The sequence below is a fragment of the Thermobia domestica genome, chromosome 13, assembly GCF_964235325.1.
Source record: "Thermobia domestica chromosome 13, izTheDome1.hap1.1, whole genome shotgun sequence".
Classification (NCBI taxonomy): Eukaryota; Metazoa; Arthropoda; class Insecta; order Zygentoma; family Lepismatidae; genus Thermobia; species Thermobia domestica.
Window position 1 is genome coordinate 37259908 of NC_137466.1, and position 18254 is coordinate 37278161.

The 18254-nt window shown below is 37.9% G+C and overlaps 2 protein-coding genes across 2 annotated transcripts; both read right to left on the minus strand.

Annotated features, from left to right (window-relative positions):
* Nucleotides 1-4781: 4781 nt before the first annotated feature.
* LOC145667552 (uncharacterized) lies at nt 4782-6080 on the minus strand. Its single transcript, XM_081735025.1, has one exon. It carries the CDS (start codon nt 6078-6080, stop codon nt 4782-4784), a length of 1299 nt encoding a protein of 432 aa, XP_081591151.1.
* A 48-nt stretch (nt 6081-6128) lies between these two features.
* On the minus strand, nt 6129-6860 carry LOC145667553 (uncharacterized). The gene has a single exon (XM_081735026.1). It carries the CDS (start codon nt 6858-6860, stop codon nt 6129-6131), a length of 732 nt encoding a protein of 243 aa, XP_081591152.1.
* Between the last annotated feature and the right edge of the window lie 11394 nt (nt 6861-18254).

Sequence of the window (18254 nt, forward strand, 5' to 3'; positions counted from 1 at the left end):
TTTGGAAGATATTTACAAATAATTTACTCAAATATCGAAGAATGCAAGTGACATTCTGTGGTTACAATTTTCATATTTTATAAATTTTGTAATTAATATAGCGCGTACGAAATTTAAGAGTAAAATGGGAATTTCTGCCTTTCGAGATGAGGTTCTAGGTTGGCATCACTGACTTCAGACCAAACAAGTATATGACAAGAGTGAACACGACTATTTCGAGAATTTATACATTAGTAAAGATAGATATAAATAACTTTTACCTCACTATAACACAGGACAAAATAAATTACACTCAGCCATAACTCACAAGCACAAAGAAACTATCACATACTATGCAATTTATCAATAGAAAATAGTATGTGAATAATCGGCTTTCACGATAGGTTTAAATAGCCTACGTGACTACTTTGGTCATTTACTGAAACTCGGCAAAAAAAAAAACTTCTTGGAGGAAAATATTCTATGAGATAGCATAGGAAAGTAAAGATCAAACCTTTTTCTTTGGGAAATGTTATTGACATATTTTTCTTGCAGGTCTTTATTAACTCGTTAAATCATCCTATATTAGTTAATTATAGAACATATACGAGGGGGGATCAGAAACTAAACCTACAAGGCTGATATTTCTGGAGTTTCGTTTGTTATAGAGGACTGAGAAGCGTGAGGTAATTGTAATACATGGAGTTGGCAACTGTGCAGAGTTTCAGTCACCCACCACATATGGCGTTAGTTGTAGATAAACACAAATGGCTACTTGTTAGGAAAAGAAGTCCGCTCAGTTTTTCAATTTCTGTGGGCCAAACATGTGTCCGCGACTGAAATTCACAGGCAGCTGGTTGAGGCTTACGAAGAGACTGTAAACCTTGTCTCGTCAGCATGTCGCAGAATGGTGTCGAAAGTTTGTGGCTGGTAGAGAAAAAGTCACCGACGAGACGCGCTGCGACATCATCGACCACTCTCCCTACACCCGATACCTCGCTCCAAGCGACGTTCACCTGTTCTTGCACTTGAAAGAGCACCTAGGAGACCGTAGCTTCACTTCAGACGAGGAGGTGAAACACTTCACGACAGCGTGGATGAACATGCAAGAACATGATTTTTACCAGGAGAGAATTTTCAAACTCATCCCACGATGCGACAAGTGCCTCAACCGACATGAAGACTATGTCGAAAAATAAACTAATGTTTATACTCTCTGTTGGCTGTATTTGTTGTATGAAATAATATATGCACGTTTCACTGCAGGCTTTGTAACCTTACTTTCTGATCATTCCTCGTATTTAAATTTGTTTCTTGTGTAAACGAATCTAGTCACTTATGCTATTAAGTTCGTCAAGTTCTACTTACCGCATTTCCCCAAATTCTCATCCCTAGTGTGGAGTATAACAAAACTTTTGTAAAGTTATTATGACTACAAACTCATTGCATAATTCACCTTCGGTGCTTGGGGTCCCTGGTTCGATCCCAACTTGCGTCGTGTGGACTTTGTGATGGACAAACACCGTGCTCGTGGGTTTTGTCGGGGTTCTCCCGTTTCCTCCCACTTTCTTCATTCCACCATTTCATTCATTTCTCATCATCACCGTCTCCTTTAGCCTAACCGGTATATCCGTGGGACGTAAAACTTAAAGATTTCATTTCATTTTTTTCATTGCATAATTTAAATCAGTGTTAAAATCGAAACATTTATTAATGAGTATACATGATGTTAAATAATATTTGTTTTTTTTTTATTGCAGGATCTGATGATGATGCTTGGGAAGAAGTCTTCAGTAAACGAAGACGGAAATTGCTCACGGAAAGCAAGCGACCGATTAATAGCAAGAGTCCTGTCGTTGGGGCACGTTTTGAAGAAGTATTTTATCCCATCGATGAACTGGAAGAAAAGGAGAACGAATTAACTAAGGATGTTCCTAAGTTTTTCAAAGAAGTTAAACATGCTGAAAAACCAGAAATGTTCCAGAAAAAGGAACTGAAGGAACAGTTTATGGATCAAGGAGAACGCCGTAAAGAAAGAGAACAAAGGACAAAGGAAGATAAAAAAGGAACAGGAGAAACAAGTCAAGGAGTCAAGACAAATAAAGAAACTCGTAGTTCTGTTAAATGTAGCTGCATTCGTAGCCTTCGAAGACTTTCGAATGGTGAAGTAGTGTCTGTGGCATATATAAGGAATGGACATGAAGCATTATCCACAGAAGACCAGGTGAATACATATTTGCCTCAGTTAGAATTAGCTGCAAACAGCAATGCTGATTTCATAGCTGTTAGGCCTCCTGGTTTACAAGACTTCGCTTGCCGCGAAATAATTGTGGGCAACACACTACACTATGGCAGTGTCATGTGCAGTGTGTCATCAGTGCTACTAAGTGTGACTTCAGACTGTCGTGAACTTGCTGGTGGGTGTTCTTTGTTGGCGGGTGTATTAAGTTTTATGTACTCGCATCACTGGGGTACAAGTAAAAGACGCCATTACAAACCAGAAAATAATATTAATGTTATTTCCCATATCGTTCCCGAGCACTTAGATGAGAGATGGACAATACTAAAACGCGGGAATGATAATAAGCGATCCAACGTCAGAAACATTGCCTTTGGCGTTGCAGCGTTAACTTCGGCATACTTGTGTGTGCGCAAATACTTATAATGATGTAGTGCGTTTTAGACACTTCAGTTACTTTAAGTGCAGTGTGCAAATACATGTGTTTATGCTTATGTTCTAAATGTTCACGATACTTAACTGGTAATGGACTGTCTTCTAACAATGGAAACTTCCAATACTTGTTTTTAGTTTTTATTATACCTTACTAATTGCTGGTTTTCAACTAACACTTCAAATAAACTACAAAGTACATATAATAATGAAATCTAAATTTCGTAGAAACAGTGTTTGCAGTTCTTAAAAAATATTACTACATAATATAAAACTTAACATGCCGCCCGCCAAAAAAGGGCTAGTGACCTTTTTTTAAAAAAAAAAAGAGAACAAACTTTACATAACAACAAATAAAATAGACTAAAACAGGAAATAAATATACTTTAACATGAATGACATTACAATTCATCATTATTTGGTAAAACACAAAGTCCTCTAATTGAGCGTTTATATAAACCATTGGAAGTTTTAACAGTAGCCACTCGAACCAAACCGTCAGCTCCAGAATGCACTTCAGTGATGAGTCCCAATTTCCACGATAGAGGAGGTAGCTTATCTTCTTTGAGAACCACCAATTGACCTGGCTGTATGTTGGCACAGCTTTTCTTCCACTTATTTCTTCCTTGTAGTTGTGGCAAATATTCCATATACCATCTCCAAAACTGTTGAAATTGTTGTTGGATCCTTTGTCATCTTTGAATTGAACTAATCCTCTCCTGATGTAAGTCACGTTCTGGTAGTGCTGTCAATGGTTGACCACTAAGAAAATGACCAGGAGTTAATGCTACTGGATCATTAGGATCATTGGATAATGCTACAAGAGGTCTCGAATTTAAGGAAGCTTCTATTTGTGTGATTAATGTTGTTAATTCTTCAAACGTGATATATGACATTCCCATGACTCTTCTTAAGTGGTATTTAAAGGACTTAACTGCAGCCTCCCAAAGACCACCGAAGTTGGGCGAATATGGTGGAATAAAATGCCATTGGATTCCTTCAGTAGTTGCAATTTTCTTAATCCTTTTTTTATGGTCACCTGTATGCAACAACTTTGCGACTTCTTGAAGTTCCTTGTTGGCACCAATGAACGTAGTTCCATTGTCGCTATAGATATGCTTGCATCTACCTCGACGAGATATGAATCTTCTCAAAGCAGCTAAATATGCCTGACTAGTAAGATCACTCACAACTTCGAGATGGATAGCCTTTGTTGGTAAACACACAAACACTGCAATGTAGCACTTCACCTTTGTTTTTGACCTTCTGGTACCAGTTTTAATGTAAATAGGACCAGCAAAGTCAATTCCAGAATTTGTGAAAGGTCTCGTTAGTTCTACTCTATGTTTTGGTAGTTGTCCCATTAATTGTTCTGGTCCAGACGCCTTTAATCTTTGACATGTAATGCACCTTCTAATAACTTTCTTGATGGCATTTTTACCATTAGGTATCCAATACCTTTGCCTTAGTGATGCTAGCATTAACTGATATCCAGAATGTAGCAATCGCCTGTGTTCATGTTCTATAATTAGTCTTGTTAGGTGATGATATGGTGGTAGAATAATTTGATGTTTAGCATCAAATTCAAGTTCAGACATTTTTAATCTTCCACCAACTCTTAGTAATTGTTGATCACATATGAAAGGATTGAGAGACAAGAGTTTGCTCTTATTGCTAACTCTTCCACTTTCTTTAAGAGCAGCCATTTCCTTAGTATAAACTGAGTTTTGAACTTCTCGTATTAGTCTGATTAAAACTTCTTCAATTTCTTCCAAAGTAAGAGCGTCTACATTTCTTCTTGATGCTTCTACTTTAGCATTCTTGGAAAACCGCACACAATAAGCCAAGACTCTCTGAAGTTTGTTCAAAGCAGAGAATCTCTCGATTATACTATTATCTTGAGTTGTCACTAAGTAGCTTGATTTTAATTTCTTCTGTTCAGAAATCTCTCTGAGTGGGGCAGGCTCCGTCTTAGGCCAATCAAGTGAAGGACACTGTAACCATTGAGGACCGATCCACCACAAATTATTATGTATTAACTTGTCAGGACTTGTTCCCCTTGATATAATATCTGCAGGATTTTCACTTGAAGCGACGTGTCTCCATTCTCCTCCCACTTCTTGTACCTCAGCTACTCGATTGCCAACAAATGTTTTCCATCTATTGGACTTGCTCTTAACCATGCTAAGACCACCATAGAATCTGTCCACATGTATACCTGGGATATTCGTTGTTTTAATGGCTTAGTTATCTTCTTGACAAGTTTTGATGATAACACTGCTGCACATAACTCTAAGCGAGGCAGGGAAATCTTCTTTATGGGCGCCTCTTTGGACTTAGCACATAATAGCCTCGAAATAACTTGACCATCCTTGTTGACGGATCTTAAATACACACATATCCCATAAGCCTTTTCTGAAGCGTCTGAGAAAGAGTGAACTTGAATGTCTATCAAGGTACCCGACTGAAGAACCATTCTGTCTACACTGCTATCTGATAATGAAGGAATGAATTCAAGTACTGTCTTGCATCTTTGCTGTAGTTCTTTAGGAAGTGTTTCATCCCACTCCAATCCTGCTTGCCACAGATCTTGAAGAATTATCTTACATACGATTGTTATTGGACTAACAATTCCCAACGGATCAAGGATTGAAGCAATAATACCCAACATCTTGCGTTTTGTTAAATTATTATTCGACCTTTGATTTAGAGTAAATCCATTCATTACTTGAAGTTGATCAGTTGCTGGATGCCAAAGTAATCCTAATGTTTTGACTTGACCCTTATCGTCTAAGCGTAATGGAAGTTGTGTTTCTCTCAATTCTTCAGAGATGGATTCCAATAACTCAGTACTGTTGGAACACCACTTTCTTAGCAAAAAACCACCCTTTTGTAACATTTGTATTAATTCGTCCTTTATCTTTAAAGCTTCCTCCACACTTTCAGCCCCTGAAATACAATCGTCAATATAGAAGTCATCCTTGAGAACTTGTGCTGCCTTCGAATATTCACAAGCTTCTTCTGCACTTAATTGCTGGAGACAGCGAGTAGCAAGGAAAGGCGCTGAGGCTGTTCTGTATGTGACAGTCTTTAATTCATATATCTTAATGGGTTCTTCTTCTGATCTTCTCCACAAGATCTTCTTGAATTTACAGTCACGCTCATCAATCAAAATCTGTCGATACTTCTTCTCTATATCTGCAGTAAAAGCTATAGGGTAGGTGCGAAATCTTAATATAATTGACTGCAAATCGTCTTGCACAGTTGGACCAACTTTGAGAACATCGTTCAGTGAAATGCCACTAGTTGAGCATGCGGATGCATCAAATACTACTCTAGTCTTCGTAGTAGTACTAGCTTCCTTAATAACTGGATGATAAGGCAAGTAATATCCTTGAGTAATATTATAGTTGCCTTCCACTTCCTTCATATGTTTCAAAGCTTCATACTCTTCAAGGAATGCCACATAATCTGTGCGTTACTTGGTGCATCTAATTAACCTTTTTTCTAGTTGTTGTAAACGCTGAACAGCTGTCTTATAAGAACCACCTAACTGGATCACTTCTTGTTTGAATGGCAGTCTCACTATAAAGCGTCCTGTTGAATGTCTTCTAGTGTTTGCGATAAAATGTTCTTCGCACTCCTTTTCTTCTTTGGATAAAGGAGTTTCTTGAATATCTTCTATTTTCCAAAACTTCTGCAGCTGATGGCTTAAATCATCGTTCCTGTGCAAAAAGAATGTTCGATGTTCTGGCGTGAAGTTGTGCTTTGGCATCTGATATTGTCCTGAAACTATCCATCCTAACTCTGTATTTTGGAGAGCTGGAAATGCTCCTGGACGCACCTGTTGTCCTGCTTTGAGTAGACTAAAGAAAATTCCAGCACCTAACAACAAATCAATCTTACTAGACTTGTTGAAATTAGGATCCGCTAACTGTAAATTTGGTGGAAAGTTCCATTGTTTAATGTCAATATCAGCATTAGGTAAATTTCCCGCTATTTTGGGCAATACAAAACACTCAACATCTACACTAAAATCACTTACCGCAGAGAATACTTGTAACTTACTTCCGTATTTAACGTTGCAACTTACATTATTAATACCTTGTACAGGGACATTGATAGGATATTTCTTTAATTTTAACCTTTGAATGAGAGATTCTGTTGCAAAATGAGATTGGGAACAACTATCAAGCAAAGCCCTAACCATATGTAATTTACCATTGCAATCTTTAACTTGAACAACTGCAGTTGAAAGTAAAACGCACATTACTTTTAGGCTTCACAGAGCAATAAGTACTAGTATTAATAACTTCCTGCCCTTGAGACATTGATTTTCCCCTACAGGTTCCGTAACAGAATCATTTTCAACACTTGCAGCATGATTAGGCTGTGATTTCTTAAAATCACTATGCAATAACGTGTGATGCTTGAGCTTACATATTTTGCATGCACTTAGCGAACAATCTTTCGCTATATGGTTGACAACTTTCAAACAATTAAAACAAAGTTTGTTCTGTTTCGCAAAACCTAATCTTTTGGATACACTTAGTTTCTGAAACTCATTACACTTGTGCAACGCATGACTTTGTTGACAAAACGAACACAAAACATTAGTACTTACATAAGATTGTCTAGCATTTTTTACTTCCTTGACAACATTGGATTTACTGAAATGCGACTTTGATTGCGTAGATTTTACCAATTCTAAGGCCTGGCATTTATTTTCTAAAAATACATGAAGTTCTTCTAAACTAGCAAACTGTTCCCTATTTGTTTGATTTTCAGTCTTTACGTGTTTGTTCATCTAGCTTTTCCAAAACTAGCTGAGATAACAATATATCCTCCAAAGGAGTATCTAACTGTAACGCCTTAAGTGCATTTACGTTACTTATAGTTTGATTTAATAATGTCCTTAAGTCCGCCACTGAATCTTTACTGACAGTCGGTAATGAAAACAATGCCTTTACATGAGCAGTTGCTATTAGCTTTGGATTATTATACCTTTTGCATATCATTTCCCAAGCAACTTTGAAATTTTCACCTGTCACTGGTATATTCTCAACTAATTTGCTTGCTTCACCTGATAATGAGGACAACAAATAATGAAATCTTTGAATATCATCTAAACTCTGATTGTTTACAACCAAACTACTGAAAGTATCATGAAAATGTCTGAAATCTATAACTTGACCTTTAAATGTTGGTAGCTTTATGACTGGTAATTTTAGACACCCTGTATTCGCGGTTGAATCACCTGACGAACTTCTATTGCTACTACTAGCATACTCAGCTGTTTCAACAATTGACGTCATTTTTGCAAGTGTATCGTAGTAAGTAGCTTCAAACAACTCTCTGTCCTGTGTGTATTCATTGTTTTCGTCCTTTAATTCAAGCTGATTTTGTACTTCATCATATTCTTTGAATATATTGGGTAAACGTGCACACCTAACTTTAATTTGCATTACATCACCGTCTGCTCAAAATTGTTCAACAGTTTTCATTCTTGTAAGGAAGGCTTTAGCTAGGCCTCTTGCCTTTATAAGAGAATTTGTACTTGAATCCATTGCTTGTGATATTCCTACCTGAAGTCCTTATAACAACAGACCTTTACACAAGTAAAAAGAAACAAAAAAATATACTTAGCTACGTGACTGCTATATGTCGCCTTTGTTTTTCTTCAGATTGCAATGCACAGCTGAAGGGGTGTTCGATAAGGCTGAGGACCTATCGAACTTCGAGAGTGAAAATTTATCGAGTTGTCATCGGTTACTCGAAACCGTTCGAGTATTTGAAATTATCGAAGTTTCGGGTATTATCGAAATTTCGAGTATTATCGAAGTTTCGGGTATTATCAAAAGTAGTGATGGACAGTTCGGTTCCTTCACTTCTCCAATGATTCCTTCTTGCAGACAAACTAGTCAAACAACTTTTTTCATCTGATAAGTTAATGCAAAGTTGTATTTATGAGGAGAATGGAAAGCGTACAGAAAGGGATTGCTTTTTCGACCCCCCCCCCCCACACAGAGGAAGTTCAATTTCTTTTTGAATTTTATCTCTTGTTTGTTATTTGCTGACAGCTCTTGTATCAGTGTTGCCAGACATACGGTCTTAAACGTACAAATAGAGTAATTTGCTCTACGTACGATATACTTTACGCCAAACACCTCAACAATAATAATCACGTACAGTGTTGCTAAAATGTTGTAGCAAAATTTTATTTTTAAGCCAAACGTGTTTTCTTCTGTGGTGTTTGCTTTCTCTTAATGGCCACTAGTTCACACATTGCCGAAATCAGATATGATGATGCTTTGGGCAAAAACTCCCCTTTAGACTTTCAGTAAAGTAAATGTTAGTCAAATCAGTGGTGATTTCAGGGGGTTGTTCAGGAGGAATATTCCCCCACAAACATATCTCTGATCATGTTCACCGTGGCTTACCAGTATTTTTGCTACTTTCACCCTCCGTGTATTCAAAATCTCCCGGGGTAAGATTACCATAATTTCTGGATATTTTAAAGAATGGTGTGTGTTTATTGAGAAGTAAAGAAAAGTCTAATCTTAAGTTCCAAAAATACTTATGCTCATTTACCATACTTACAATATATTTTTATATTATTGTCTTAATTATTTTCCTGAGTAAAGTATTCTTGCGAAGAACACCTTATCGCCATTAATTTTTTCATAAATATCAGCACAAGACAGAATTGCAAGCCAAACACTTGACCAAACACAGCGAAATTTACAAGTCTTCCATTTTCCCTAAAATTTCAGGCATTAGTTAATCCCAGACAAATTTCCGGACAGGGCTTGAATCTAGGACGTATGGTAAGCCTACCCGGCGGAGGCCTTGAAATCATCACTAAGTTTAATGAAGATGAAAAACGGAAATAAAGCAATTTTCTCGACAGTGAATATACAGTGTAGCATATATTCTATACAGTCGGTTTGTATACACGACTCCAAAAGTGCATTACCACCTGCAATTCTCGTTTTCCTGCAATAGCAGGCAACCCAAAAAGCTCGGCGGTTGGTTCCGAATTCGAAAGGCGCTGGACCAAACCTCAATTTTGTAATAAATATATCAGTGTGGCAGACTGCAAATGAGGGAATAAAACAAATTGTTAAAAATGACAATAATATTATCATGACGAAGATGGATGACATCATAAGTTACAAAATGATCTTACTTAAGCAGTTCAAAAAAAGATGAATGGCAAAAGACACATATCAGAGGAAAACATTTCTCTCCTCACCTCCCAAAAAAAGAATCTCATAAAAAAGAAAAAGTTACATAAAGTTACGTAAGTTTTAATATAAAAGCCCCACTCTATATTGTGAAAGTTGACACCCGAAAGGCGAGAACAACTGAACCAAAGTCAATAAAATTGTGCACAGATATTGTAGACGTAAAAGGAGGGAATACGAGTTTCGTATTTTCCTGAAAAAAACGGTTGGGTGGGGCACGGACCCCTCCAAACCTTTTATCACGAAATATCAAAACTGCTAGTAACAGTATGTCAGAAGTGTGTAAAAGACATGAATAATTGTAACGGAACATTTTGTATTGAAAATACGCAAAAACTAAAGGAATACGGCCTTTTTTAAATTTTCTGCGGAAAAACGGATTTAGGGGCAAAAGCTCCCACCCAAAAGTTTGAAACTTGATGTCCGAAAGGCAAGAAGTGAACCGAAGTGAACGAAATTAAGCGCAGATATTGCAAACGTAACATGAGGATACGAGTTTCGTATTTTCCTCGAAAAAGCGGTTAGGTGGGGTACGGAACGTGGCACGGAAAATCAAATGTGCTGGTAACAGCATGTCAGATGTGTGTAAAGGACATGAAGAATTTAATCAAACTGCGTCTATGGACAATACGCAAAAAATAAAGGAAAACATTTATTTAAATTTTCTGTGAAAAAAAAACAGTTTTAAGGGAAAAAAGCTCAAACCCAAAATTTTGAAAGTTGATGCTCGAAAGGCAAAAGAAAGTGAACCGAAGTGAATGAAATTGTGCACAGATATTGTAGATATAAAATGGGGGAATACGGTTTTAGTATTTTTCTGGAAGTAACGGTTCGGTGGGGCACTAACCCCTCCAAACCTTTGATCACGAAATATCAAAAGTGCTAGTAACCGTATCTGAGATGTGTGTAAAGGACATGAAGAATTGCAACGAAACTTTATGTGTGGACAAAAAAATAAATGAATATTGTTTTTTTTATTTTCCGCGGAAAAACGGTTTTAGAGGGAAAAATTCCCACGGAAGTTGACGCCCGAAAGGCAGAAGAAAAAATGAAATCTTTCAGTTTTACGTCTCACGGTTATGCCAGTTAGGCTAAAGGAGACAGACGTTGATGATGAGTAATGAATGAAATGGTGGAATGAAGAAAGTGGGAGGAAACGGAGAACCCCTAGAAAACCCACGCACACGGTGTTTGTCCACCACAAAGTTCACTTGGCGGGGGCTGGGATCGAACCCAGGACCCCAAGCACCAGAGGGGAATGCTCTACCACTGAGCCACGGCGGCCCCTGAAAAGCAGAAGTAAACCGAAGTGAATAAAAATTTTCACAGATATTGAATACGTAAAATGAGGATACGAATGTCGTATTTCCCTGGAAAAAACGGCCGCGTGGGGCACGGACCCCTCCAAACATTTGACCACGAAAAATAAAAGTTCTTGTAACAATATGTCAAATGTGTGTATAGAACATGAAGAATTGCAACGAAACTTTGTGTATGAACAATATTCAAAAAATGAAAGAATACGTTTTCTTAATGTTCTGCAGGAAAACGGTTTTAGGGGGGCAAATGAACCCACCCCAAAAGTTTGAAATTTGACGCCGAAAAAGCAAGAAGAAGTGAACCGAAGTGAATGAAATTTTTTCACACATATTGTGAAAATAAAATGTGGGAATTCTAGTTCCGTATTTCCTGAAAAAACTGTTAGGTGGGGCACGGACCACTCCAAACATTTGCTCAGGAAATATCAAAAGTGCTAGTAACAGTATATCAAATTTGTGTAAAGGACATGAAGAATTCCAATGAAACTTTATGTACGGGCAATACGCAAAAAAAAAAAAAAAAAAAAAAAAAAATGGAGAAGGGTTTTTCTGCGGAAAAACGGTTTTAGGGGCAAAAGCTCTCACACAAAATTATGAAAGTTGACGCCGGGAAGGCAAAAAGAAGTGAACCGAAGTGAATCAAATTGTGCACGGACATTGTAGACATAAAATGAGGGAATATGGGTTTGCTATTTTCCTGGGAAAAAGGAGTGGGTACGGCACGGACCCTCCCTAACGTTTGATCACAAAATATCAAAAGTGCTAGTATGTCAGATGTGTGTCAAGGACATGAAAAATTGCAACATAACTTTGTGTATGGACAATACGCAAAAAGTAAACGAATACGGGTTTTTCTAAGTTCTGCGGGAAAACGGTTTTAGGGGGCAAAAGCTCCCACCCTAAATTTTGAAAGTTGAACTCGAAAGGCAAACAGAAGTGAATCGAAAAAAAATGAAATGAAATCTTTAAGTTTTACGTCCCACGGTTATGCCGGTTAGGCTAAAGGAGACGGTGATGATGAGTAATGAATGAAATGGTGGAATGAAGAAAGTGGGAGGAAACGGGAGAACCCCGAGAAAACCCACGCACACGGTGTTTGTCCACCACAAAGTTCACTTGGCGGGTGCTGGGATCGATCCCGGGACCCCAAGCACCAGAGGTGAACGCTCTACCACTGAGCCACCGCGGCCCCAAGAAGTGAATCGAAGTGAGTGCAAATGTGAACATATATTGTAGACATAAAATAAGGATACGGGTTTCATATTTTCCTGTAGAAAATAGTCGTGTGGGGCACGGACCCCTCCAAACCTTTGATCACAAAAAATTAAAATGCTAATAACAGTATGTAGAAAGTGTAAAAGGGACATGAAGAATTGCAATGAAACTTTTTGTATGGATAATACGCCAGAAATAAAGCAATACGGGTTCTTTTATGTTCTGTTGAAAAATGGTATTAGGGGGTAAAAGCTCCCACACAAAATTTTGAAAATTGACGCCCGAAAGGCAAAAAGAAGTGAACCGAAGTGAATGAATTTCTACACAGATATTGTAGACGTAAAATGAGGGAATACGTTTTTTTATTTTCCTGGAAAACAGGGTTGGGTGCTGCATGGACCCCTCCAAACCTGAAATCACGAAATATTAAAAGTGCTACCAACAGTATGTCAGATGTGTGCAAACAACTTGAAGAATTCCAACATAACTTTGTGTATTAACAATACGTAGAAAAATGAATACTTTTTTTTGTTCTGCGGAAAAACGGTTTCAGGGGCAAAAGCCACCACCCGAAATTTTGAAAGTTGACGTCCGAAAGGCAAGAAGAAGTGAGCCGAAATGAATGAAATTGTGCACAGATATTGCAGACGTGAAATGAGGGTACGAGTTTTGCACTTTCCTGGGAAAAACAGTAGGGTGGTGCACAGACCCCTCCAAACCTTTGATCCCGAAAAATCAAAAGTAATAATAACAGTATGTCAGATGTGTGTAAAGGAAATAAAGAATTGCAACATAACTTTGTGTATGGACAATACGCAGAAAGTAAATGAATACGGGTTTTGTTATGTTCTGCGGGAAAACGGTTTTTGGGGGGCAAAACCTCCCAAACAAAATTTTGAATGTTGACTCCCGAAAGGCAAAAAGAAGTGAATCGAAGGGAGTGAATTTGTGCACAGATATTGTAGACATAAAGTGAGTGAATACGGGTTTCGTATTTCCTTTAGAAATCGGTTGGGTGGGGCACCGACCCCTCCAAAGCTTTGATCACAAAAAATGAAAAATGCTAGTAACAATATGTTAGATGTGTGTAAAAGACATGAAGAATTGCAACAAAACTTTCTGTGTGGACAAAAAATAAAGAATATGTTTTTCTTTTTTGCGGAAAGACGGTTTTAGGGGCAAAAGAACCCAAAACCAAAATTTTGAAAGTTGACGCGCGAAAGGTAAGAAGAAGTGAACTGAAGTGAATGAAATTTGGACAGATATTGTAGACACAAAATTAGGGAATAAGTTTCCTTATTTTCCTGGAAAAAACGGCCAGGTGGAGCATGGATCCCTCCAAACCCTTCATCACGAAATATCAAAATATCTAGTAACAGTATATCAGATGCGTGTAACGGACATGAAGAATTGCATCAAACTGCGTGTATGGGTTGAGTTGAGTTGATTTTAGTTTAGCGTCCCTTTCAGCAGCGAGGCTATATGAGACGTGGATCTACTGATTAATGTGGAATCCGAATCACATGAGCTGCCGCCGGGGATCGAACCCGGGTCTCCCACGCCAAAGGCGCGTACGCTAACCACGGAGGAGCAATACGAGTATGGGCAATACGCAAAAAATAAACGAATACATTTTTTAATTTTGGTTAAAACTGTTTTGGTTGGCAAAAGCCCCCGTCTACAATTTTGGAATTTGACCCCAAAAGACAAGAAGAAGTGGACTGAAGTGAATGAAATGTCCACTAATATTGTAGAGGTAAGGTGAGGGAATACGTGTTTCGTATTTTCCTGAAAGAAAAAAAATTGTGAGTGAACCGAGGCGTTGAGTCGCGGGAGAAGTGGACCGAAGCGAAAGCAATTGTATGTAGATATTGGATATGTAAAATATGGCCTCTCGGGTTTCACAAGTGTCGTGTCTCCATCCGATTTCTTCAAATTTGGCAGATCAAGTAACAGCAAACACAAACAGTATAGCGTATTTTATAGTATTTCAGGAGGCACCTTTAACCCTTGCAATGTTTTTTCAGCATAAAGAAAAACACGTGTCGATTTATTTCCAGTTTGCTATTGGTATGCCAAATTTGAAGCAAAACGGATAGGAACACTTGAGAAACACGAGAGCCCTTATTTTACATATAATGTCTACACACAATTTGATTTGCTTGGGTCCCTTCCTTTCTGAGCTATTACGGTAATATTTCCTTTTTTTGGGATGGGACCTAGGCCCCAACACTGTTTTTCCGCAAAAATTAAAACACGTTTCATATGCTGTTTTGCAAATAGTCCCTTTACGAAGTTTCGTTCCAATTCTCCATATTCTTTAGGAACTTTTGCGTATGCTTATTTGCACTTTTGATATTCCGTAATCAACGGTTTAGAAGGTCCGTGCCTCACTCAACCGCTTTTCCCAGGAAAATACGAAACCCAATTATCTCGTTTTTCGTCTACAATATCTGCGCACAATTTCATTTAATTCGGTGCACTTCTTCTTGCATTTTGGGCTTCAAATTTCAAAATTTGGGATGGGGGGTTTTGCCCCCTAAAACCGTTTTTCCGCAGAAAATAAAAGAAAAACCGTATTCGTTTATTTTTTGCGTATTGTCCCTACACAATGTGTCGTTTCAATTCGTCATGTCCTTCAAACACTTCTGTTATTAGCAGTTTTGATATTTCATGATCAAAGTTCTGGAGGTGTGTGTGTCCCACCTAAACGGTTTTCTTTTTTTTTCTCAGGAAAATGAGAAAAACGTATTCCCTCATTTTATGTCGACAATATCTGTGCACAATTTCATTCAGTTCGGTTCACTTCCTCTGACCTTCCGGGCCTTAACTTTCAAAATTTTGGGTGATAGCTTTTGCCCCCTGAAATCGTTTCTCAGCACAAAATAAAAAAAACCGTGTGCCTTTATTTTTTGGTATGTTGTTCATACACAAAGTTTCGTTGCAATTCTTTGTGTCCTTTACACACATTTGTCATATTGCTATTATAACTTTCGATATTTCGTGATGAAAGTTTTGGAGGGATCCGGTCCCCACCTAACCGTTTTTTCCAGGAAAATACGAAACACGTGTTCCCTCATTTTATATTTGCAATATGTGTGTAAAATTTCGTTTACTTCGGTTTCCTTGGTTTTTGCCTTTGGGGCGTCAACTTTCAAAATTGTGGGTCGAGTCTCTTGCCCCTTAAAACCCTTTTCTCCGCAGAAAATAAGAAACACGTATTCGTTTATTTCATGTATAGTATCTACCTTCCAAATTTTATCAAGATCGGAGTGTTACACTTCAGAAGTGTTGCTTGTTAATAATAATATTTCTCTAAAATTTTATGAACAAATAGAGGGAATTAAAGCGAAAAATTGGGATCAATTGGAACTTCGGCTCCTACCAACATTGAAAGAAATGACAGCACAAGTATTTAGATGCAAGGTAGACATAAAATTTAGAACTGAGATTTAACTATATTTCTGTCATGATTTTAATGCAGACTTCGAAGTTCTTAAATGCTAATTAAGTCAGGATTTCACATCCAAATTAAGTTGCAACATAATAATTCTTGTCAGAAAACCCGAATCTGCAATGCGAATTTAAGATTAGCCGATACTTTAGATAGCATGGGAAAAAGGTGAAGAGTGTGACCTAAGTGTGCTGCCAAGTGAGTTGCGAGGCGGTTTAATAAATTGGATGTCTTCTACTCGGCAGAGTCCACTTCAACCGTTTAATTTTGTTTTAAAACAAAACATTTTTGTCATGAGTTACATTTAGGGATGCGCACGAGACGAATCGAGACAGGATTTTCCTGACAAAATTCGAGTCGAGACATGGCACTTCCAATAGAAAAATATACATTTTTCGAGTCGAGACATCACTTTTACAGCACATTTTCGAGACGAGACAGCCACAAATCTTGTCTCGTGCGCATCCCTAGTTATATTAGCACACACTACATGAGTGACAATTTATATTATGATAGAATATACTATGAGCTTTAATAGAAAAAGTGTAGACACTCGATAATTATTTTATGTAGTAAGATTTCAATAGATTCAGTGCTTGATCGTGCTGTGTATGAAGTTATGAAATATGAATTGGTTTCAACAGGCGCGGATCCAAGAGGAATTTTATAGGGGATAGGGATACAGCCCCTCCATGACCCTCAGGTGTACACTGGATAGAGTGGGTTTCAATCCTACTTTATTTACACTGGGTAAAGTTGGAAACTATGGTTTAGTCCAGCGTTTCCCAACCTTTTTCAACTTGCGGCACACTTCAGGGTAACTTGAATTCTCACGGCACACATATTATTATTATTATTATTATTATTATTATTATTATTATTATTATTATTATTATTATTATTATTATTATTATTATTATCAAAAAAAAATACTGTAGTATTTTTTCTGATTACTGACATCCTTCTCACCGAGAAGAAAGCTAGACCACTGTTTTTTCCCCGTTAGTCGAGTCAAAATACGGTTTGACCTGGGCAAAATTGCAACCTTTAGTTTTACACCTGTATTTTGTTTAGGTACCCCACCGGATGAAAATATCCAAAATCCGACAAAATCGGACCACGGGAACACCTCCAAAAAAGGGTTTCAAAATGGCGGACCATGGTTTTTCGAAAAAATCGTAGACCTTTACGTTGGCGGCTCTAGTAGTCCTCTTAATTGACACAGAGACATGAATGATACCTCGTTGAAACGCTCATAGACAACAAATTCCTACGAAGTGACTTTTGTACCCATCATGCCCAACCCCTAGAAAAAGAAGAAGAAAGTTGATTTTTTGTTTTTTCTCTTCTAAATTGATATTTCTTGGACCCTTGCAACACTGTACGTCCTCATACGCCTTCAGAAAAATTCCCACGCGTAGACCAGATATTGGTAACAATAATATTAAAAAATGAAGGACGTAGGTTTAACAGTAAGGGAGATAAAAATTCGGAACCACAGACCAAGGAGGGTCACTCTATATATTTTTTACAGTGGTTTAACTTATGTTTCTTAGATCTAGCATCCTCCCTAATTGTCACAGACATGGAGCATACCGCATTGGAAAGCTTATGGAACCCCCTTGCCAATGACGTATTGTTTGTGCCCCCTGTGCCCAACCTGTAGAAAAAGAAGAAGAAGAAACCTTGAAAAAATTGGGAAAATCTACACTTTTACCTTTCTTGGGCTCTGGCAACCCTGATAATCGTTGTACGCTTGAAAAAATCTTGTTTCTTTCTTTAAATCAAAGGTCGCTTTAATATAAGTACTATACATAAAAAAAATATTTTTAAGCAAAAGAATGGGAATAACGATAGACTTTGGGAGGAAAATTACACATCTACATCGTCATCGCCTACGCTAACACTGTCCTCACCATATTCATTTAAACAGTTAAAACATTCAGTTTCTTGGCACACACCACAAGCAATAGCACATGGAAGGCCATGCTTTCTGCAAGTACAACGCGTTGTTGCACACCCGGTAACACAGTTGCAATGAACAATGGTGAGCAAATTCGCTGGAGCTGGTGGTAGATCACATAAGATTGGGTGGAGCTTACCATTCATTTCTTGCCAGCCCCATTCTGTAGCGTTTGCAGGTTTCGACTTCCACACCTGGACCTGGTGGTAGGGGCGAATAGAGTGGAATTTGGTGGAAGACGCAGTTGGTGGCAGTCTTTCTGGAGCTACGAAACATTTGGCTGTTGTGATTTTTGCACTGAACATGCGATGTCTAAGACGAGTGAGTTCGATGTGTTCATCACCCCCAAACAATAGAACCATTGCTTTATGCCCGGCTTCGAATATTGCGATTGCTGGCTGGCCAG